This window comes from Triturus cristatus, chromosome 6 (assembly GCF_964204655.1).
Source record: "Triturus cristatus chromosome 6, aTriCri1.1, whole genome shotgun sequence".
Lineage (NCBI taxonomy): Eukaryota > Metazoa > Chordata > Amphibia > Caudata > Salamandridae > Triturus > Triturus cristatus.
In genome coordinates, this window is record NC_140589.1 from 611136277 (window position 1) to 611160943 (window position 24667).

At 44.2% G+C, this 24667-nt stretch overlaps 1 protein-coding gene across 4 annotated transcripts in view; it reads right to left on the bottom strand.

Moving 5' to 3' along the window:
- Positions 1-1133: 1133 nt before the first annotated feature.
- Positions 1134-24667, bottom strand: part of CGA (glycoprotein hormones, alpha polypeptide) — a 67856-nt gene continuing 44322 nt past the window's right edge. For all 4 annotated transcript variants that reach the window (XM_085609217.1, XM_085609215.1, XM_085609218.1 and 1 more), the window contains exon 4: positions 1134-1336. In XM_085609217.1, coding sequence (XP_085465343.1) covers positions 1259-1336 — 78 coding nt within the window. In that variant the 3' untranslated portion in view covers positions 1134-1258. The remainder of the gene's footprint in view (positions 1337-24667) is intronic.

A 24667-nucleotide genomic window follows, 5' to 3' on the forward strand; every position in this document is an offset into this window, starting at 1 on the left:
TTTCGGTTACTTTTCACTGGGTGAAAAAAAATTTTGTTCTCTTCAACTTATGTTTTCCTATTTCTCTCTATCTGAGTCACATTTTTACTAATAGCTTGTTTTTATTTGTACTCAGATTTTGTGAGAAACTTATAAGTGGTAAATATTCTGAATAGAATACTCTTTATTGTTGTTGTTGTAGCCCTGAGGAAGTCGCCGGGCAATTTACCCGAGACGAAACACATGTTGGCTACTGTTCTTATCTTGGTGCTTTCAATGAGAAGAAAGAAGACTAAAGAAATAAAAGAAGAAAACATGCCTGTTTGAATTACTGGACTCTAAATTACTTCTAGGATTATTGCTTACAGGCTCAACTGCCTTGCTTTTGCTCGGGAACGTCTATTTGTTTTTTCAGTTTTTCCTTTGTCACCTCTGTGACGGAGGAATATTGGGGCATAGGTGGCTGTCCCCCTTGATGTTCCCTAGAGCACTTTTCTAATAATTGAGTTATACTATTGACAGGAATTTGGATGTGCGCAAGGTTGTAACCCTGCCATGGTTCGAAGTTATATTGATTTCTAAATTTAATTAAAAGTAGTTGGCTTGTAAATATTTGTATGCTTGGGAGAATGATCAGCAGGTGGAGTCAGTAATTTTCCTGAATGATTTTATGGGGTAAACATGGCAGAGCAAATTTGATGGTGTCATTACGCCAAAACATAAAAAAGAAACAGCTTGTGTTCTGATAGTAGTGTCATGAAGCCAACTGGGCATCCAAGCACTTTGGGAAGGAATGCCTTACTTTCTAGTGCTGTGACATCATAATCTTAAGGCTCACTCGTTTACATAGTGACAGAACTTCTCCAGATCCCTGCAGTATCCGTCTAGAGTATGGCACATGGTACATTACTACATATCTAACTTTGCGCATTCAAATTAGTTTAGAGAACTCCGGCCAACTTCATCTAGAAAATGTACACATAGAAGGTTTTCTCTTCATATCCACAGCAGTGATTCACTCTTACGAGACAAACTCCTTTATATTCATGAAAATGATGCCTGCAGTAAACAAACCAGTCCTTGTGTTGTCATGCAAAATGGTTTATTTCAGTTTAAAAAGAAATTATCTAAGATTTCGTATACCTGAAGGAAATAGGAAAAATGCATCATACACAAGTGCCTTGATTTCAAACCCCAAGACTGAGAACAATCTTGCTTTAAAAACAGACATTAAAATATTCCAATTTATGGTTTGCCTGTGGTCAAGTCTTCAGAGTGTTTAAGATTTGTGGTAGTAGCAGGTGCTGCAGTGACAGTCCGTGTGATTCTCAATATTCATCCTGTCTAAGTGAGAAACCTGGAAGAGAAAGAGACCAAATTATTGCCAGAGCATTGCTAAATATGCTGTCAGCTGCGAACAATTGCAGTAAAATGGACCATTAGTTGGTGTCCAACCAATAACATTCGTGTACAATGACTCTCTACAGATAAAATGAATGAAGGCAAATGAGTACACATTTTTATTTCTCCTTTTTGTACCGAAATCAATCAATGTCAAACATATTACCAGTGTTGCATTAGAGTGCATAGTGTGTGTGTCCCTTTTGTTTAGCAGAATACATTACCATTTCCATCTAAAAGGCAAACCTTTGTATATTATTTCGGTACATTTTGTTATATGGTTCTATATGGCGTAATATCCAACACTCACATGTCCTCTTGACATTGCTGGGTACAATGTTGGTAAACCCTGACAGAATCAGACAAAGACTATCTTTATGGGGACCAGTGGGCTATGAGGACCGGTCCCTGAGATGTTTTAGGTAATTTCGAGCGAGTGAATCAAAAAATTAAAAGTGCAGGTATTTTGGCCCCGGTCCGTTTTCTAACTTGCCCATTATCAATGTCTGCAGGGAGTTAAAATAGTAAGTACAGACTATAGAATGGTCAATGGCTGGTCCTCTTAAAGGTAGGTATGAAATGTAGTGTGACTATTTCCGTGCCCCACTGTGTTCAATAGCTCCTCTGTCAGTGTGTGCATCAGTATCTCCCTTTCTCCATGTGCGATTTTCCTGTGTATCCTTGTTTCAGTGGAAGTGACAGTCTCTCCCTGTTTGCTCCAGGGTCTTTGTTTCCCTGTCCTAATATCTGTGTCCATGTTTCTCTCTCATCGAGCCATGTCATACGTCTCATGTCGCGATTTACTAGTATCTGTGTCCACATGTCCTATTCCCTGTCCCAATGCCCTTGTGCTATTGCATTCATTATCCCTTGTTTTGGTTCCTGTTTCATTCTGTTCACTTTCCTATTGTCAGTGTATTCTCTCTCAGAGTCCATGCATTGCAAACAAAGTGCTTGTGTTTTCTTTATCCGAGTGTCTGTTTATTACAGTCTGTTACTGTGTTAGAGTTTTCTCTTTGTCCCATTGTCAATGCATCCCTGTACTCAGCCACACCCCTTCAACTTTTTCAGAGAAGAAGAGTGTCTGTCAGGCTGAGCAAAGGTCAGCCTGACAGACACTCTTTTTGTTCAGGTCAGACAGCCAGGAGCTAAAACACGCACTAAATGTGCAGGCTCCTGGCTGCCTGAGCTGAACTTTTCCAGGCAGAGGATTTCACAGCCCTGTGGGCGCGACCTCCTCAGTGTGACAAAAGTACCGCCTAGCCCTCCCCCTAATGACAAGGGGATGCGTCACTGATTGCCTCGGACCTGGGAGCTTCAGTTTTAAACTATGAAGTGCCCAGGGCTGAGTGTCAATCAGTGACAGCTCCTCCCAGAGTGCGGTGGGGTCATCAGTCTCACTGACCTCATCCCACTCTTTGAGGAGTGAAGGACTGCTGCCTCTGCTTATTGGCTGATTCTCCTGGGACCTCCGAGGCGTATGAACAGTAGCACAAACAATGGTGCCAGATCTCCATAGAGTTGACAGACTTAAGACAGACTTAAGACAGTCTTAAGACAGACTTAAGACAGACTTAAGACAGTCTTAAGACAAACTTAAGACAAACTTAGGACAGACTTAAGACAGACTTAAAGCAGACTTAAAGCAGACTTAAAGCAGACTTAAGACAGACTTAAGACAAAATCCTAACTTTAATACTACTAAATTCCTTCTGTGAATACCAAAAGTAGTAAGTTTAGGATTTTGTCTTAAGTTAGTTCTGTGAATCGGGCCCTGAGTTTGTTTCACAATAATGATGTCTGGATGTGCGACATTACACTTACATTTCCACCTCATTTCTCACACCTCCCTGGTCGAGTATAACTGTGTTCCCTGTCCCACTGTTAGTGCATTCCATCCCTCACTCAGTAAATCGCATATTCCGTTGTAAGCATATTTCCTGTTTGCCCAAAGATGCTGCGATGGGCAGGGAGGCGGCAGAGGAGTTTGCAGAACTACAACCGCAACAAGCCTGACCACAAGCTATATGGACGCCATTCAGACAATACTTGATGGGTCAGGATGGAGAGGGATAGCCTGGCTCACAGACTGTCACTACAAAAGGATCCTACAGCAGAACTATACTTGTACCTATCTCCATAGACAGCCTGTCCTAAGAGCCATCAAGTTTGGTAGTTAATGCTCTCCTGTAATACTAATATGCATTTGGTAGCTGACCTCTGTGCTGTCGCTAACTGACTGCTCCTCACCAGACGTTATTGATGTGTATACTCATTAAGGTGTGTAACCTAAGGCCAAAAAGAGTGGCTTATGCAACTTGCCTATGTTCCTTGATGTAATATTATTACACTATATACAAGGAAACTAATAAACAGATTTAAAAAAAGCATATTCCCTGTCCAAAGATATGAGACTGTCTGTTTCAGTGTACGTGCCTTGTCTGTCTCAGTTAGTGCCTGAGTTACAATAACTACCAAAAACAGGGGCAGCCCAAAAAACACCAGGAACCAAGGGTGTATGAACAGTAGCACAAACAATGGTGCCAGATCTCCATAGAGTTGAGAATAACTAACAAAGGTTTTCAAATATCAAAACGGTAAAAGTGACACAAAGAACACAATTACAGCAAAACTTGGTCAGTTTACAAAAAATATACTTGTATTAAATCCATACAGTATCACAGTTTCCAAAGATAAGTGTGCAGTGCTCTTTGCTCAATTGATCCCACTGTGAGAGACCTAATGTCTGTGTATGGTGTGGTATGTAGAAGTCCTGGCAGCAATGGAACAATATTCAAAATACAGAGTTAATAATTTTCTACAAGAATGGGTCTTCAACATTCAAACTCCAATGCAACTCAAGTATTGTCCTCATAGCCTAAAGTCGATATTTACCTCAGAAAAGCATGAACATGTTGGACTGGCTGCATGTGAAGAAAAATGCAAGTAAAAAAAAGTCAATATGCCAAAGCACCAAAGTCATTTAAATATTGTGCAAAGATTACACTGAAGATAAGTGGTTGTTAGATACCTTTCATTATTGACAGTGGCAACAATAAACATTTTGCCTAAGGAGAAATATAATGAATTGTCTCCATTAACGCAACTTATGCCATCGAAAACTAAGGTGTATACATGGATTGCATGGGCGCCTTTAAAAAGTCAAGATTCATTGTAGCAACAATGAAACCATAGAAAACTAAGATACAAGCACCCATCATTGTTCTTCAAGGCACAGCGTCAAGCGACTATTTACTCAGTTTCAACACAGCTGCTGATATGGGAATGATTTCCGTAGACTACAACATGAATGCTCACCATGAAATAGTAAGTCAATTACCTTAATTGTTCCATGGTTTAGGAAAGCATAAGACTATGAAAGTAAAGTTAATGAAGATACCTGTCCTGTTGGTCAAAGACATAGAAAAACAGTTTTTCATTTATGAGAAGCTGTTGGAAAAGAACATGAATCATTACTTAAGAATGATATTGAGTATTCTACTGCTCCAACGTCATGGGTTTCTACCATAGTGGTGTGCCCAAAAAGGACAGTGAAGGAGCTATACGCATATGCATTGACATGCACTAGGCAAACAAAGCAATTGAACGAGAACGACATTCAGGTTCATACATTGTTGACATGATTACACAATTAAATTGTGCAAAGGTCTTCTCTCGCCTTGATTTGAATAAAGGTAATCATCAGTTGGAACTCAAAGAAAATTACAGGTACATTACAACTTTTCTATTTCAATACAAAACACTAAGGGCCTCATTATGATGTAAGCCAGAAAGGCTCTGAATGGCATTTGGATTTTTCACAATCTGAGTCAGAACCCATTTGTCCGACTCGCCCATAAACTTTTCTGACCGACCGATTATGATGGCAGGTAACCGTTTGGACTGTCCGACTCGGTTCCGGCCGGCATTCGGAGACTCCAAGTCTGTCAGCTCTATGGACCGTGTTTCCGACCAGTGTATTACGATGTCACATTCAGACAGCCTCTCCGACTCAGTTTGTCCGACATGAAACAGCTGACGGAAACGGACTTTGGGGCCCGTAGTAGGCCCCCCTTCACCCGTAGGAGGCCTCCGGTTGTGGCTCATGGGGGAACCCATGGGACCCCTCTTTGCAACCATGCACAGTGTGGCAGGCACCATGGGGTGCCTGCGACAGGGTGCAAGGTTTTCCGCAACCACCCTTTCTTCAATGGGAGCCTGTGTTGTCGATCGGAACACAGGCTCCCATTGAAGTCAATGGGAGTCCACCAGAACGGTGTTCGGAACCATCATAATCGTTTGGTCAGACCCCCCCGAACCCGAGTCGGTCGGAAACGATTTTGACAAGGAGTCGGTCAGAATGCTTTCTGATCGACATCATGGTGAGACATCATGGTGTGTCATTGGCTGCAGAACTGTTTCAAGACATCATTCAACATATCATACAGCCTTTCGTGAATGTGTTCAACTATAGCGATGATATATTGGTTTCAGAGCCACACAAAAACAACATGATAAAGCTCTCATACAAGTAGGTCATTTACTTGCTGATGCAGGTTTGACTTTGAATGCAGACAAGTGGAGTTCCGTAAGTCAAAGCTAAAATTATTTGGCCATATCTTTTGTGATGGGGGTATGACACCTGATCATGTTAAAGTACAAGTTCTGTCAAATGCTGATCCCCCACAAGATGTTTCTAAGGTGCATTAATTTCTTGGCATGGCCAGTTACTGTTCCAGATATATACGATACTTTGCCACTATAAGTGCTCCAATGAGAGATTTGACGAAAAAGAATGATTAATTTTATTGGTCACATGAATGTGAGAAAAGTTTTACGAAAATCAAACACGCCATTAAGAATGCTACTGAAATACTATACTTCGGTCGAAAGCTTCATAGAAATGTGGTTGTTGACGCTAGCCTGGTTGGGTTAGGCGCTATCCTTGCACAGCATAACAGACACCCAGATGCTCAAAGGCATATTGTGGCATATGCAAGTAGAAGTCTGTCACAAGCCAAACGTGCTTATTCACAGCCTGAAAACGAAAGTTTAGCTTTGGTACTGGCTTGTGAACATTTACATGTATTCCTGTATGGAAAGCCATTTACACTGGTAACTGATTATCAAGCTTTACTGACTATATATGGCAATCCAAAGATCAACATGCCTCTTCACACTGAACGATGGGGAATACGAATACAAGAGTACAATTATACCTTGGTGCATCCTCCAGGGAAGCATCAGAACCCTTCTGACTACTTTTCCAGAGTGCCTGTACAAGGTCAACTGAAGCCTATATCCATTTCATTGTAATATCAAATACACCAGCTGTAATTTCATTAGCCCAGATTATCATTGCCATGAGCCATGATAGTAACATGCTAAAATTGAAAGATATAATTACACATCAGTCATGGAGCCAACACACTCAACCTCTCACCTGTGATGGTGAATATCAAAAATACAAAAATCTCAAAGATGAACTGTCTATAACAAAGGAAGGAGTTATATTGTGAGGGTCGAGAATCGTTATTCTGGAGAGTCTGCAACAGAAAATAATTGAAGTGGCCCATGAAGGACATTGTAGAATTGCCACAAAACGAGCTCTCCAAGACAGAGTATTGTTTTCTTGTCTCAATTAGAGAGTTGAAAAGGAATTAAAGGCCTATCATCTATGCAACTGCCTCTCTACAAAAATGACTCAGCACACTTTAAACATGTCAGAACTCCCGAAGCATGCATGGGAGAGAGTAGCCATTGACTTTTTTTCAGTCCACTTGACAATGGACATCATCTGATGGTGATTGTTGATGAATACTCACATTTCCCCTTAATTAAAGATCTCTCATCTACCACTCAAGATCGAGTAATTGGCAGACTGGATGGCATCTTTGCGACATGGGGTATTCCAGTTAAAGTGAAACCTGACAATGGTCCGCCTTTCAACAGTCAAGAGTTCAGAGGTTTCTTAGATCATCTGAATATAAATCATCAGAAGAGCACACCGCTGTGGCCACAGGCCAATGGACTTGTTCAGCGCCTTATGAGTACGCTAAAGAAAGCATTTCAGCATGTTACTCTTGAAAAGCTTGATTTTAAAACTGTGTTAAACTCTACTCTGAAAGCTTCACTCGACCACAGGTAAAAAAAAAAAACTGCGGCATTGATGTTCGGGAGAGCAATGACAACCAAGTTGCCTCAATGGACCAATCTGAGAGAGAAAAATGAGAATGCAACTTGTGAGAAGGATTTGGTTCATAAGCAAAAAATGTAAAGCTTACGCTGACAAAAGACGACACGCAAAGAACATCATTTTTAAGAAAGGAGATCGAGTGCTCACCAGCCAAATGTGGAAAAGAAAATCTTATGCTCTTCATTTGATGCTGAATCTTTTTAAGTGGTGTCTACCAAGGGACACGTGGTAACTGCCCAACGCCCTGGTAAGTCTATTATCAGAGACTCTTCTAATTTTCAGCATTTAACTCATAGTTCACAAGATCTACATGTTGAAGGAGAGACTGGTTCTGAAACATTAGGGACTGCTGGCGCCTCTACACCGTTGATGCAGATCCTGGACATTGAGGGTGACAGTTCCCAGTTTCCCATGACAAGATGAGGTCGAACAATTAAAGCGTCAAAGAGACTGATTGAAGAGATTCAATTATATATATATATATATATTTTTTTTTCGGAAGAAAATGTAATTTTTCATTTAACAGCGGGGGAAATGTAGTGTCTTACTGGTTAGCAATGCCAAAACTCTTTTGAGTCCTGATTGACTCAGTGGAGCTGTGACGTAAGTATTAGAGCGGAATGGAATGAAGGCTGGTATAGAATGTTGAGTTCGCAGTTATATGCAGAAGAATAAAGGCAGGTAATACTAGGCTCCAAGTGTGGCGTAGTCATTAGCGGGTACCCAGGATGGGGAGGACGCTACACCTACAACAGACTTTTGCTTACTGTACTTCCAAATGTGTCTGTTAACGCCCAAGTGGAATCCATTTGTCCTGGCACAGGCTATCATTTGGTTCAATTGTGAATGAATCGAAAGGCTTTGCTTTAAAACTAGTCTCATAAATCAATGGCACATACATTTCTATTAAAATACAATAAGCACAATAAAAAATAAATCTGGTATAATTTAATTTTACACGTTGTTTGTTTGTAGGAATTTCTTAAACAATTGTGTTTATTGAATATAATTTAGAATGTAAAGTAAAACAAGGATATAAATGATACAATAAAAAAGCAACAGGGCTAAATAGTGTAAAACAGCTAAAGTGTCACTTGTAATAGATAGAAACATCCACATCCTCCCTTATTGCACTATAGCTCCAGCACAAAAACAAGGTTTAAGCCATAATTTCCGAAGCTGGCCTACCAGCTGGTAAAAAAGCCAAGCATGGTTAAACTGTATAGTCTGGCTCTATTGTGTTAAAGCATGCAAACATAGGCATGAACAGATGAAGTTAACATGCCTTAGCACACTAAAGTCAATATTATTGGCATAGCAGTAGTGCTGTGAGATGGGGGTGAATCAGTGTTACCCTTGTAGCTTTAAAGAACCAAAAGCAGAGCTCGCCCCCGAAGAAGATGTCTCACTAGAACAAGCACTGCAGTCCATAGGTACACTTGTTAATAAGGTACCTGAAATCAAAGAAGCAGAGAGAGAGTGTGTGTGTTTGTGAGTGCTGGCATACATCTGTGTGTGAGAGAGAGAGAGATGTACAGAAAAAGAAGACAGAGAGCGGGGTGGGTGTGATTGGGGTGGGTGTGATAGCATGTGTGTAGACGTGAAAGAGCGTACATGTGTGTGAAAATGGGAGCGAGACCGTGGGTGTGAGTTTGTTTGGGAATTGTAGAGTGCACAGTTTTAGGTATGGATTCAAATCATCATATACACTTACTGCTCAGCAAAAAGTTTCCATATGCCACTGGTCAGCCATGCGTTCTAGAGGTGGGGAAGTCAGAAAATGTATGGGAAGAACCAAGCTACGGACAAGGCATTGTTCTAATAGCCAAAACACGAGCCATTACAGGAAAAATATCACATTATAGTGGGCCGGGAAAGGCGGAGCTGGTTGTACAGACTAGGTGAAGTCCAGCCCATGGCTGGGGATGGGTGTACTCTGACTGGTGGATGCCCCTGACGGCTCGGTAGTGCAGACAGTCACAGTGAGGCATGTCACACTATTGACTCTTCCCAGACCAACTGGTCTTTCACACAGCCCTCAACCCCCTTCCTTGGGAATTCTTTCCTCTCCTGCGTTCTGTCCTATTTATCACTGCTCCCCATGCAAAAATCATCTATGTCCCACTCTGCCCTGTATCTTCCTGACAACTATCCACCTTCCTCTGACCTACCTTTCTTCTTCTCCACTGTTTCTTTCTCTCCGTTTTCTGTCTCCTCTTTCACTCAAGTCAAGTGCTGCCAAAGTAATTGGTAGCCACTTGAAAGGGGAGTGCATGGAAGCAGCAACAGCATTGGCGGGGCTTAATCGCTGAAAGGATTAGATTGGCTGAGTGTCTTGGACCGGTTGCACTTGAAGCTCAGCTTGGCTCGCTTTTGATTCAAGAGTCTAGAGGCCCTCCATGTTGAATCAGACCAGGCCATCTGGTTTGAGCAGTGGAGTAGCAAGGGTACCATGGACCCCAGTGCAAAGAAGAAAAAAAAGGGTCCCACATCAACTGGTTTGTAAGGTAAATAACATTTATAATTGGTTGCAGCGGGCTCCTCACCACCCTGGGTCTCGGTGCCACTGCACTTGTTGCATTATTGGTAGCTATGCCCCTGGGCTTGACTCAGTTCAAAGCCTACAGTGGCTTTCCGCTTTCCCTCCTCTACTGCTTACAGTGAAGGCATTATTTTTCTCCTCAACAATATCAATCACAATGATTGAACATTATTTTTAGACGAGAATGCCCTGGATACTTTTAGTTGCAATTTCAACAAGGTGATAGATGAAATGCTTGAATTAATCTCAGCCACTGTCAATCACTCTGAGCCGCATTCCAGTTTATCGTTTGTTGCCCGCAGTGCCACTCTAGACATAGACCTGCCTGATGCAAATCAATAAAGACCCTGCTCCTCATTGGAACAGTTTGTCCTGAACTACCAGGCAAGGCCCCCTCCAAAAGGAACCTCCACAATTAACCCCAGACAGGTTTTGACCTAGATAGGTCTAATCAGTGAGTTATAGGTTGAGTCCTATGGCATAGTGAGCATTAGACCCACATCCGGGCATACTCTTTGCACTTAAGGTGTCAACTACAACAACAACAACAAGATGAGGGATGGAATTCTTAAATTAATCTCAGCCACTGGCAAGTGCTCTGGCCACATTCCAGTGCATCGTTTCTCACCCACTATGTCACTAAAAACAACAGCCTGCTTATGCGAATCAGTATTGACCCTCCTACTAATGGGAACAGTCAATCTTCAACTGCCAGACAAGGTCCCCTTGAGAAAGGATCACAAGCAGCCACAGGCCATTTTCAAACTACGTAGGTCTTATCAATAAGAGATGGCTTGATTCCTATGGTACAATGAGGGGTAAACTGGAACAAAAACAAGCTGATGGGTGGAACGTTTGAAATAATCTCAGCCACTGACAATGGCTCTGGGTTGCATTCCAGGACATAGTTTTTCACACACCATGCTAGTCTAGACAAAGGCCCACTGTATGCAAATCAGTGCTGACACTGCTCCTCATGGGCAAAATCTGTCTCGAACTGCCAGGTGATGCCCCCTTCAGAAGGGACCATAAGCAGCCCCAGGTTGTTTGGTGTACTTCCCTAAGTGGCAGTGGTATGCCCAGAAGTGGGCTCCTTGCTCGCTGTGCCACTGGAACCAAGCTACACCCTACTGATGAGCCCCAGTCAGGGTAAAACTGGCCTTTGGTTGCTTGTTTTCTAGTTCAGGGAGGGCCTGATCTGGCCATTTGGACTGGATTGTTATTATTGGAGCAGGGTGGAGACGGATTTGCAAATGGCTGAGTCCAATCAGAGGTGGCATGGTGGACATAAAACAGTGGGTTGGCATGCTAACTCACAAGATTGCCAGTGGCTAGACAAAGTATTCCTCCCATAACTGTTTGTTTGTTTGATCTGGCTACTTTTTGAGCCGGTTTATAGGAAATAGTGCAGCTACTCAGAAAAAGGTTCCTGGCAATACAGAACTATTTTATGGACCACAGAGGCCTCAATGAATAAAAAGGAAGTTTGAAAAGGTAGAGGGATTATATTTGCTCACTCTGCAAATAATGTAAATGTTCACTCAGCTGTGCAAGACAGGAATCAATTTAACAACTGATTGCTTCTAATGCAGGAGTGCAATATCAACACAGATTGCCCGTCTGAGCTCTGATTGGTATAGAAATGGCAGCAGCAGTTGCTGTTGCTTTTCAAATGTTATTTTGCTTGGAAAATATGGTGACAAGCATAACCATTTACTTTTCAGATGTCTGGGATGTTATAGAAGCAAAGTTTGTAGAATGTCTTTTCTTAAGAGTTCCAAATCGATGATGTTGTTTGGTGTTAGTTTTGTTCTGACTGTTGTTTTCATCGTGGTTTGGGTGAAAGTCATGGCGTTCTGATACTGTGCCCATTCGACTGTCCCTGTGACAACTCTTTCAAAGAAGACATGAGAACCAGACATAAGGCTGAGACTGGCAGAAACATCTTGAAAGCCCTTAGGGAGATATCAGTTAGCTTACCAGGTAAAATGGGTGTGGGAAATTGGTTATTACTTGTGTGGAGTGCACAAGTAATAGGTCTACAATTTCCTCTCAATGGGAACCAAGCACCCCATTGTAGCGCTTGACTCTCTGGGCCCGATTCACAGAATTAATTTAAGACAAAATCCTAAACGTACTACTTTTGGTATTCACAGAATGCACTTACTACTTTTGGTATTCACAGAATGGATTTACGACTACTAACTGTACGTCCGCACACGGGCCGTAGATTCCAGCCCGGAGGCGGAGATTCAGGCCCGGAGGTAGGACTTCTGGCATGGAGGTGGGGATTCCGGCCCAGAGGAGGAGATTCCGGCCCAGATGTGGAGATTTCGGCAATGGCTAAATCTCCGCCACCGGCCGCAATCCCCCCCCTCCGGGCCTGAATCCCCACCTCCGGGCCGGAATCCCCACCTTTGGGCCGGAAGTCCCCCGTCCGGGCCAGAATCTCCAGCCCAAGTGCGGACGTAAAGTTAGTAGTCGTAAATCCATTCTGTGAATACCAAAAGTAGTAAGTGCAATCTGTGAATACCAAAAGTAGTACGTTTAGGATTTTGTCTTAAGTTAGTTCTGTGAATCGGGCCCTCTGAGGGTAGCGAAGCAGAGTATCCAAGGCCTACTCAGGAGAGGTGCTGTGGACTAGTAATAACCATTCACTGGCCCGCAATAATAACACTCAAAAAATTATTTTATATACATTAGGCAGTCTGAAAATACATTGGATACCATCATGAAATCACATTTGACCCCCCTAAAGGGTCATTCTAACATATAAGGTAAGTCTATTGGCATGGTCAAAGATTCAAGATCAACAAACCACATGTTAAAAACCCCATCATTGGTTGCGTAATTGCAATAATCACTAATAACCATGTGTAAATGTACTTATTAGTGTTAATAAAGTATATCCACTTTGATCAATAATCATTGTCAACATCATTACATCAACACAGCATTATAAAATTAACACAATATGTGTCTGTGTGCTTTATATACACTTTCGAACCACAAAATTGCAATGATAAAAACAACCCTGAGAGGGTGTCACTTTCTGATCACATAAAATCCAACTATAGATTCTGCCATGTATCTTTCTTATACACCTTCAGACTACATTTTAGGCAGCCATAAAACAAGCCCCTAGATGATGCTGCATGCCCAACTATAAAGTAGAAGCTAGAGTCTTGGAAGTGCTTGAAAAAGTAAGCAACATTTCTAGAAGGTCATGGATTTCTGGATCCCGCGAGCATAGTGTCAGTTGTTCAGTATTACTCCTGGGGAGTGGCTGTCACTCCTTCAGCCCTCCACAACAGTTTCTATCTCTGTTGGTGGTGCCCCTGGCCTCCTGTGGCCACCACAAAGCAATACAAATATGCAATTGTTAAGCCCTGCAGGGCATGATGGGGCCCTTCAGCCGGGAGCAGTGAAAATTAAATGAGCGGCTCTCCTGCTGTACCAGGGAGAGACACTATTTGTTTCCTTGGCATGCGGCCTTGCGCCGCATGACTCTTTTCCATTATTTCTCTTTATTTTTCATTTTGGGGGTGCCAAGTCCCACCTTGGCAACCTGCATGCCTTTTCTGTTGGGTGAAGCTTGGGGAGTGTGGCCCCAGCTGCCCAGCTCAGCGAGCAGTCTTCTGTGCTGCCACTGGAGAGGGCAGCACTTATCCCCAGCCCACTTCTGTGAGCTGGGTGTTCTCATTGTGGTGGCTGCCCCCTTCCCCCAAGACACGGGCACAGGATACCTCCTAGGTAACAGAAAAATAATTCTTTGAAACGGGCCGCCACCATTGAGGGGTGGGCTGAGGGGCTCCTCCTTTCTTTCCGCCGGCCCCTGGGGAGATGGGGTCCCCGCAGACAAAACTCAAATCCAGGAGGGCGCCCCATGCACGCCTCCTCCCTTGAGAAATTCAATAAATACATTCCAAGCAGACCCCTGGGCACCTGCCCATCCCGGGGGTAAAGTCAGGAAACACAGCAGAGCCCCACACTTCATTTTTCTCAAAAGGTCAAAGGTCATCATTCTTAAGAACTCCATAACTTGGTGCCCATTGGGTCGATTGGGATGATCTTGGGCTCATTTCCTCCTGGTGGTGAGGTCCTCACCCCCAAAGTGGTGCACTGTACAGGGAGCAGGTTCTACCCATTGAAACATGACAATCCTGGAGACCCATATGTTGTACAGATATCCTCTTAGAACTCTCAGATTTGGTTTTCTCGCTCAGGTTGCACCCCATTTTGTTATGTCACTGGACTTTGAAGGTTAAAGGGGAGAACAAAATGTACTCTAAGGGAGTTTTCCCACCATATGTAAGATAAAGTTTCACTACAGACAAAACAGTAAGTCATGCTGACTTTCCCTATGAGTGTAAATTAACATTATAAGGCCTACCCCAGGTCAATATCTAATCCTGCAGAGTCCCCTCTGCGCCAGGCTACCTGTGCGCAGTTACCAGGCTGAGCGCAACAGTAGTTTTACACACTCAGCCATTACACATGTGTTTACACATGTTCATGTGTAACGATCCAAGTGCCTGTTGGACCCGGCCTCGTGGCGTGGCCCATCCAGACCCGTAGCGACACCAGACTAACCTCTACACCCCACACACGCGTAGCCTACCCGACCCAGAACCCGGGGTTACCCACGTCCTCCCCTCCATCTTCCCGACACCGGGCATCCTTCCCCTTCCATCGGCCTCGCGGCCTCCAGTGACCCGGCCCAGCACCCCAGATGGCCGCCCTCGACTCAAGCGCAACCCCGGCCTAGTCGCGCCATGCCGGCTGGGGGGAGAGAGAGCTCCTGGCGAGCAGGAGAGGGAGGAGTGGTTTCATTCACACCTAACCTCCTCCCAAGAGATGGTTTCGATCGGCCCTCCGGCCACCCTGAGGGCTGGCTCCACGCCTGCTGCGTGTCTGGGATCCCTCCCGAAACCGCTTTGAAAGGATCAAAGGGCCGCGTGGCAGGAACCCCCAACAAACGACCCCCAGGCACTAAGACCCCTGCCCGTGAGGGCTCCGGACATCAAAGAGGAGTCACCCTATAACAAGGGGCGCTCTGGGACCCTCGGCAGTTGAATCCTGGAACGAAACGAGCCCTGCTGACGTGGTCGCGGCTGAAGAACATCCTCCCAAAATCCGACTGAACTTTTGGAACTTCGGTGAGCCCTGCAGACAGCGTCGCGGCTCCACCTGGAAGAGACGGACTTCTGCCTAAAAACATCCGAGCCCTGCTGACGTGGTCGCGGCTCACCTTGCACCCTGGAGAACTCTGAGCCCTGCTGAGCGACTCGCGGCTCCTGGAAGATTGTCCGACCTCCGACACCCGGACTCGAGTCCTGCAGATTTGGTCACACTCAAGAGACATTCCGGTCCGGCTGGGCCCCAAAGATCGTCTCATATCCCCCGGCTCGAGGATTGAGAGCCGTGCGCCGGATACGCTCCCGCATTGACCCCGATCCTAGACTGTCCCGCTACCCCTACCCTAACCGAGACTTTGTGAGCCCTTGCTCTACTTGTACATACGCCTCTGCGGATCATAAAGATCCTGATATTTCTAGATAAAGCAAACGTACTCCAGAATCTACGGTGTGGTGTCTCTGTGTTGCCTGGTGCTGAATCAGCGTGTACGATGCTAGGTACGAGACCCAGCCCTGAGGGGGTCTCCGGCCAGTGCTCGACTATTTCTCCCGGAAGGATGGGGCGCAGGGTGGTCAGGTACATATTCTGTCCTCCCCTGAGGCAAGCCCTTCTAACAGTGCCCTTTACCCAAGCTGCATCGCAGTGGCCTTACCTTAAAAGGTAGGCACTGGCAGTAAACACTTGCTGTCCATTTGACATGTGATTACTGTGGGTTTGACACATTTAATGAGACTCACCCACAGAAAAGAAGTTCAAATTTGGGTATACCAAAAATCAAAAAATCCTGCCAACTGATTGGGCACAACCCAATTGCAGCAACAGGCATCTTCCTACCATTGCTCACTTTCCTTCAGTGCAGGCGACAAATCTAGAAGTCTGCTATTCTTTCACATCACCATCATGTAACCAATTATAGCAAGATTAAAACTGAGATATATAATGGATGTAATAAGTTTATTTTTAAAGCATTATGTCAGGACTCAAATAGAAGCCTAACCTTAAAATGCTCTCCCTTATGCATAACCTTATATAGTGCCATTTTAAGGTCAGGTGCTCGCAATTGGCAAAAGTATTACGAAACATGGCCTCTTCTGTGAAAAAAGAATAAAAAATGATAACTGTGTGGGAGATAAAGGATTATATATCACCAAATTTTACATTTAACATATAATATAGTCTTTCATGCATTGTAATGCAACACTCCTTAGTAGGCGCAACGGCACTTTCAGTGGCCAGTAGCGTGACTATATTGTAAGCAAAACGTCTTTTGGCACCTAAAAAATGGGTTAAAAGTCCTAGAGAGTTGAGAGCACACAAATATATCTCCACATATAGTAGTTGATTCATTTGGCCCAATCCAATTCAGTCCCCACCTGTTAGAGGTCATGGATGACTACTCCTGGGGCCATATTATGGAAGTGCCCCAGGGGTGCATCTGGTGTTGCACTCTCAGGGCACTTTGGTATTGCGGTAGGTACCGCAAATGCTTGTGCAGCCCCTTCTGTAATACAAATAGCACTGACGCACATGTAGCGGCAGTGCTGTCTGAATGCAAATGAGGGAATCTCTTTGCCTCTGTGCTCACAACATATTATGGATGTGGGCGCAGAGGTTAACATGCATTTAGGAGGCGCACTGAAAGTGTGCTACAAAAAGGTGCCACACTTTCAGTGTGCCTCCTAAAGGCAGCCCTCTGGAGGGATGGAAGGGGTCCCGTAGACCCCCCAGGCATCCTTTTGCAGGTAGGTGCAGTCACTCACTGCACCAGCCTACAAGGGGATCTCAAAACCATCTTTAAAGTGCAGGTGGGTTGCCACATGCACAGAGGAACACAGAGTAGCTTTTAAACAGCTGCTCTGGATTTCTCTTGAATGTGCTGCCCTGTGGGCAGTGCACGTTCGCTGCTGCCCTGAGGACAGGGTATTCTACATGATAGGGAGCTCTTTTCCTCTTTGCACCCGGCATTCATGCTTACATGTGCGCCATTGCGCAAACAGGAAAAGTTTGCCCTATCTATAATAGGGCCCCAGATCTCCTGAAGTGCAGCCAGTACTCAGCAATGATACATTCCCATTATGCAGATGGGTTGTAATTCTATTACTAAAACAGAATGTTCTTGTTCTATGCTATTCTATGCACTGTCATATCTGAGAATGGACCTCCCTTCAATGAAACAAATACTTGTGATTTTGCGGATTGTTTGGGTTTCAACCCCTGCAGGGTTGCGTACCTGTGACCTCAAACTAATGGTAAGGTTGAGATCTTTATGGTCAAACAGAGATTTGAAGGGTCATTTTCAGAGATGAACAAGCTGGTCTCAAAGATCTAATGTCAAAGTTTGAAAGATTATTAGACAGCCCACATAGGACAACTTGAAGAGCCCCTACTAAGCAAATATTTAGAGGACATTATTTTACTGACTTATATAAGCCAATTAACAGATTGTAATATCTGAGGTCATAGGCAGTGCATGATGGGGTGTGAGTTATAGTTACTTCAGTTAACTATAACTGGTGAGTTTCAATTTCATTTTAGTTTAAAATGTTGCATTTTAACTGAAATTTTCACCTCAGACCCCCTGCCCCCAGCACAGCTTAATACCCTGAACCCTGATATTTTGAGGCTGTTGGTGGGACTCCTCAGTTCCTCCTTACAGGCAGGGTACATTCCTCAGCCGTGGAAACATGCCATGGTTCGGCTCCTCCTAAAGAAACCCGATCGGGATCCCTCTAATTGGTCCAACTACAGACCAATCTTCATGCTTCCTATTATGGCCAAAATCATGGCTAAGAATGTCAACAGGCAACTCTCTACTTTTGTGGAGATCTACAAATTGCTCCACCCCTCACAGTCGGGGTACAGATCAGGCCACTATATGGAATCCGCCCTTCTAGGAGTCACAGCACATCTCAGACAGCTCGTGGATTATGGTGAGATGGCAGCACTAATTATACTAGACCTCAGTGCTACTTTCGATACTGTGTCACACAACACACTGTTGGAGAGACTGGCCTGCCTAGGTGTACAAGGTGCGGCCTTGTCTTGGATGGCATCATTCACCGAACCTTCCAGGTCTCCTCAGCAAATGCCTTCACCACACGACTTCCCCTTACCTCATGGGTTCCTCAAGGCTCAGCCCTAACTCCGGCCTTTTTTAATATCTATGTCCACCCCCTGGCTGACCTGATTGAAGGCTTTGGCCTACTATGCGAATGACACACAGATTATCTTTTCTCTGTCATCCGCTCAGGTCCATAACTCTGAGACCCTGAAATCCTATCTGAGCCACGTTGAAGCGTGGATGAACACAAACTCTATGAAACCTAACGCAAAACAACTGAGGTACTGGTGTTGGTGGGAAAGGACCTGTCTCTATGGGACCTTCAGCCCTGGTCTGAAAATCTGGGTGCTTCTCTTACTCCGGCCCAAAAGGTGAAGAATCTAGGCTTCCTGTTAGAGGAAAAGCTGTCCATGAATCTCCAGGTTGTGAAGGTGCTGCTACCGGTTTTGCCATTCTTAGATGTCTGTGGAAAATACTTTGGACTTTTCCATTTCCAGCCCATAAGGAAAATTATTCAGGCACTCATCCTTTCTAGACTGGACTACGGCAATGTCCTCTGTTTGGGAGTGGATAAAGCCTCCATAAGAAGGATGCAAGTGGTCCACAACTTGGCCCTCAGACTGCTTCACAGGCTCCCAAAAAGCGCATCAGCCTCCTCTCTTCTGCAGGAGTTGCACTGGCTCATGATGGAGAAATGGATCCAATTGAAGGCCCTGTGCTTTGTGCACAGAGTTAGATAAGAAGCTGGCCCTTGATCTCTCTATGGAATAGTGAGACCTTATCAGTCAGCTCGCGCCATACCTTCCAGTGATCTCACCTTATGCTTGCTTCTGAAAGTTTAGCGGACCCATATGGGAGCCAGTCTTTTGCCTACCAGGGCCCTAAGTTTGGAATGACCTTCCACTAACCTAGAGAACCTGTACCTCTCTGACCACTTTTGAAGACCTGGATGTGTTGAGTTAGTAGCCTCTGAATACACTTATTCATATCTAAGCACCAGGAAACCCTGTGTGGGTGCTATATAAGAATTAATAATAATAACTATAACATCATTTTAACTTTTGGTTTTCTTAGTGAAGTTCTGAGGTTTTTTTTTCATGTAAAGTATATTACCAGACAGATCCATAACATCACTTTAACCTTTGTTTTTTTCAGTAAATTTCTGAGGATTTTCTTAACGTAAAGTAACAATATAAAGAGATGTTGTTTTAAGTCAGGCAGTCCTACTGGATTTGTCAAAGAGTAGAACACCACAATATAAAAAGCTGCCCTATTGACTTTAGCAAGGGGTCAGCACATCAGCTTACATAAAGCAGACCTATTGGCTTTGTCAAAAAACCCTCAAAATAGTTTATCACTATTCATATTCCAAAGTAGTCCTGTGTAATGCATAATAAATATTTTCTCAAAAAATATTTAAAATAGAGCATTTTTATTCCAAACAAATTTAAAGGTGTATATGAGTCTTTCTTCAACACTCTCATCAGGCCACAAAATGCAGCCCTAGAACTAACCACAAGAGGTCTCACACTCCAGCTGAAGAGTATACAGCTCCAGCTTGGAGTGCTTTAAAAACAATGGTAAGCTCTCCTAGGATCGTGCATTGAAAGACCCAGAAGACTCTCTTTGAACAAAAATAATTGTGGGCTTCTACTGTGCTCCTTGCAGCCCTGGCCCACCACACAAGACTTTTGTAACATGTTGCTGGTGTCCACGCCAGACAGGGGCACCACAAAAGAGAGATGAATATGTAAATAAGCCCTTGAAGGGTATTATGGGGAGCTCTTGGCCAGGACCAATGAAAAACAAATGAGCATCTTGTGCCACTCATTTATTCTTCATTATTATTCATTTGTAGAAATTATTTTTGGGTGCCTCAGTCCCACTTGGGACATCCATAGTTTATGTAAAGTTTGGGTTCATGGATGGAGCCCCTAAGTTACCATGGCCCCTGCGGCTCCCAAGCCAGCACCTGTTCTGTGCGCAGGTGGGAGTTAGTCATTTTTAGGTTGAGCCTGAGCCAGCGCACATGCGCTGCCCTGCGAGGCTTCTTATAAATACTCTAAACTACTTTGTGTGGGTCTGACTCCTCCCACACATAGGATTGGCTTATGCGTTTGTCTTTCACTAATGAAAGCACGCAAATTGCTAAAGGCGGGTGCATGTCCCACCTTCTTTTTTAATGTTCACTCCCAAAACGTTTTGCTCGCGGGAGGGAGCAACGGCGCACAGGGTGGAAGCTGCATTCCTCTTGGGTCAGGTTACACACAACGCACCATGCTTTCGCTTTTGCTTGTTTATTTAACTAGCGCGGCAAGCCTCAGTTGGATTACGGGCAGCCGTGCCTTTCGTTTGTTAGTTGTAGACAGAGGCATTCCGAGGGCGCCTGTTCCGTGCCCTTCCCCCTCCTCTCCCAGTTGTTTACGAAATGCAGAGGAGCGCCTGAGACCCGGGGCACTGTTCAACAAGTGAAGTTTCTCTTAGGTGAGCAAAATTAGCTAATATGCACCAAAAATGTCATGCCAATAACTCAAACAATTTAAATACTATTTGAAACTACTTAAATGGAATTTCCAACATTATCAGATAAAAAAAAACACGAATGCCTACTGAGATTGTTTAAAATGCTACATAAAAATAGCATCCAAGCACTGTTTGATATTGAGCACACAACTCTAGGAAATTCTTACAGCGCGTTTTTGCACATCTTTACCCATTTAATTATTACATGCCTTTTTCTGGTGGTTTTGATGTAATAATGTTACGGAGCAGAAAAATGCCTGAAAACCTAAACAATGTAATTTTTTTCGGCTTTCACGGTTCCCAGCAAGTTTTTTATTGGGGTGAAACCCATGTTTGCGTTATGCAGTTTTACTGCGCCTTAAATGAGGGCTTACATCAGCTTGAAAAGTCAAACCATTTTCCCATGTAAAATCCATGATCATAGTGAAATTTGGGGAAATTCTTTTGCCACGCGTTTATATGTTGCATGCCAATCAAAATAGTCCCTAAATGTCTGGTGAAAGACAATTTACCTCTTCTTATGTATTGTATTTGGAACGGTATGTGAGACTGGGGTCATATCAGTGGTTGCAGAATATGCGACAATAACAACGGTGATCGCCTACATGTAAAATGGATGCGCGGAACGCAGTCCTATTCAGCATTCTTAAACTGCCTTATTGGATCTATTCTGAGAAAATATTTCATTTTATTGACTCCCCAACGTTGGAACAAAAGGCTGCGCTTTTAAGCGGCTTCTGCGTGGGCTCAGTTCTTGTTGCAGTTTTAAGTAGCGCAAACTCGACCCGAAGGTATTGAGCACCAGTTACTTTACCAAGAATACATTTATACGGAGAGATTAAGGGGCTTATTAACAAGGGCCGGCGATAAATATCGCAAAGCGCGCTTAGCGCGTGCATATTTATCGCCGGCTATCTCTGGAATTTATCGCCCGGTTAGCGCGTTATCAGCAACGCGCATCGCCGAGGCGATAAAAATTCCAGAGATAGTGTGGATATCGCCGTTTTCCATGGTGGAAAATGGCGATATCCTAGATGATAGGGACTGTGGTCTCAGCCACAGAATCCACCCCCCATGTTAAGTACGCCTTCGTCAGGAATTTAACAGATGTTAAATTCCTGCGTGAAGGCATACTTAACGCGATTTAAATAATCGCTACCTTTCCTTGTTAACATCGCGAAGCTGCCTTCGCGATATTTTCCCTGGTTGGTTTCACAGCCACGCCTACTTTGCATCTGATTAGCGATGCAAAGTTAGGCGTGCTGGAAACGGGCGCTAAATCAGCAAAACACGCGACAGCGTGTCTTTGCTGATAAGGCGATAAAATTATCGCCGCTTTTCAGCCGAAAAACGGCCACAAAAGAAGCGATAATTTTATAGCGCCACCTTGTTAATATGCCCCGTAATTTGCCCAGAATCACAGGGTGCTGAGTCGACGCTGAGACTTGAACCTGTTTCAAAGTCTACAGCTCTTACCGTTAGGCCACATTATCAGGAACATAGAATTCGTGTAGCATCTAGCAGCCCCTACTAAACATTTAACACTTTTTTAGCAGGGGTGCCACTGTGTTCCACATGTCTTTGGTCCGCTGCCATGAAACCTGGGAGGGAAACGACCAGCCCGGCTGATTTGTCCCGGCAGAGACTGGGCTAATGGGCCTGTTATAATCGGCGGATGCTTCAAACAAAACGCATTTATTTGCTGACTATTAATCATATTGATTCCTAATTGACTATGAATTAACATTACACAGTACATCAAACGGCCCCTGAATTTCCGTCTTGCCTCCCGCACTGCTGTTGTGAAGTCTGGGTAGATGGAAACTTTGAACCCAGAGCATTCCAAGTTATATATTTGGTAGCAACAATGCTCATACCACTTTTTAACACGCTGCATAGCAGCCACACTGCTCTCCAGCTTAAAAACATTGGGAAAGCCAATAGCTCTGGTTAAACACTTAGGTCCCAAAGGCAAGACCTATTGGCTATGCCAATGCTTGTTATTTTTACTTGTGGGTGCCCCGGTGCCATCCAGTTCAGCCACTTTTTTAAATGCTTGGGGCTGTGGGGCTCCCCAGCCAGCACCCATCCTTTTGCTTTGTTCCCACCGAGGGGGAGCAGCTTTTGTTTCTGATCCCACTGCCCAATAGCAAAGCTATGTTCCCTGCCCAGGAAAGGGCAGACAGGGAATTAGATTTGTTTTTCGAGCCTGCACTCTCCTGGGCAGGGAACAAGACAGTGTCCCGAGGGAAGGGATGCCTGTGACACTGTGTCTCTTCGGGCCATTGGAGATGGGGTTACCGGGTCGTCGTATGCACACCCCTTCCTCATAATAATTACATCGGCCCAATGGGATGGGGTCCATGGAGACTTCTAGTAGCTCGAAGAGGGCGCCCTGACCCTCCCAAATACATCAGCCCCGGGAGACGGGGTTCCAGGGGCCTGCAAATGACTCGGGAGGGTGGCTGCATGCCCCATTACCAAATTGATGACATCAGCCCCAGTGGATGTGGTCCTTGGCGACTTCAAACGGGTTGGGAAATGGGGCGGCAGACTACATTGATTTAGACTCCATTTTAGAAGACTGTTAGCAAACTAAGTACAGATGTGCGACTTACTTGTAAAAGTACGTATACTTTTCAATTTTAGAGTAAGTGAAAGCTCCCAAAGGATTGATAATAAATTATTCCTCCATTAAACAGAAGAGGTTCTTATACAGAGTGGCATCTAGGCAATTTTGTGTCTCTTTGCTCACAAGGGTCAACAAAATGGATGAAACAAACCACACTGATCATTTTCCCATTCACTGCCTAATTTCTATCATGTTAGGATGGTCAATTAAACAGGTGGTTTGCCATCTACACTTTTCCTCTAAGGTCATTAATGACATGCTCTTGTGTTTAGTATCCATCCTTCAAGAGTGACTTCAGAAGTCATCAGAATAGAATGCCTAGGTGCACTCATGGAGGAGATTACCACAGTAATCAACACAAAGGAATACAAAATGGATAGATGTTGATGAAATCCTGTAAAAATAAATGTGATTAAAGATGGGATAGAAACAAAATATTTTTTTAAAATAAGGTTCCATATAACCCTACTTGGGAGGACAACAACTCATACGCAGTTAACATCAGATGATATGTGATCTTCATACTTGTTGCTTGACAAAGCATCGTTTTACTTTATATGTGTGCCTACACATACCATCGGCCTCCTTACAATGAGCCAGCAAACTGTGTTTGCGCTTAAGCGGTGTTGCAACTTTTTCTGTCATTCCTGCATATCTGAAATATTACCCTAGCATCAGTCGCGGCTCCTCGAGGGAATGCTGCTGGGCGGTGGGGCTGGGTGGGGTATGGGTAGGGTGGGGGGTAGTAAACTCCGGCATACGGCCGACCAGAGTTAAGTACATAAATAAATAAATAAAACGAATTACATTGCCCGCGCTGCAACGCAAATGTCGTTTTATTTATTTATTTATTTATTTATGTACTTAACTCCGGTCGGCCGCATGCAGGAGTTTACTCCCCCCTACCCTGCCCCTGCCCCACCCCACCGCCCCGCAGCACTCCCTCGAGGAGCCGCAACTGGCTAGCCTAGCATATTGTGCATGAAAACATCTGACACAATGTGCATAGGGGCAAAACGTGCACAGATTGTGGGGTACAAATTCTGAAATCAAATGCTATGTCTCATTCCAAGCAGGAACATTCAAAATGGTGTTGTAATTATGCACCCCGCAAACACCACACTGAGTGCACAACTACAACACGAGACTGTGCGGTTTAGAGTATAAGGTTGATTGTGTCTTTCACAATAGTGG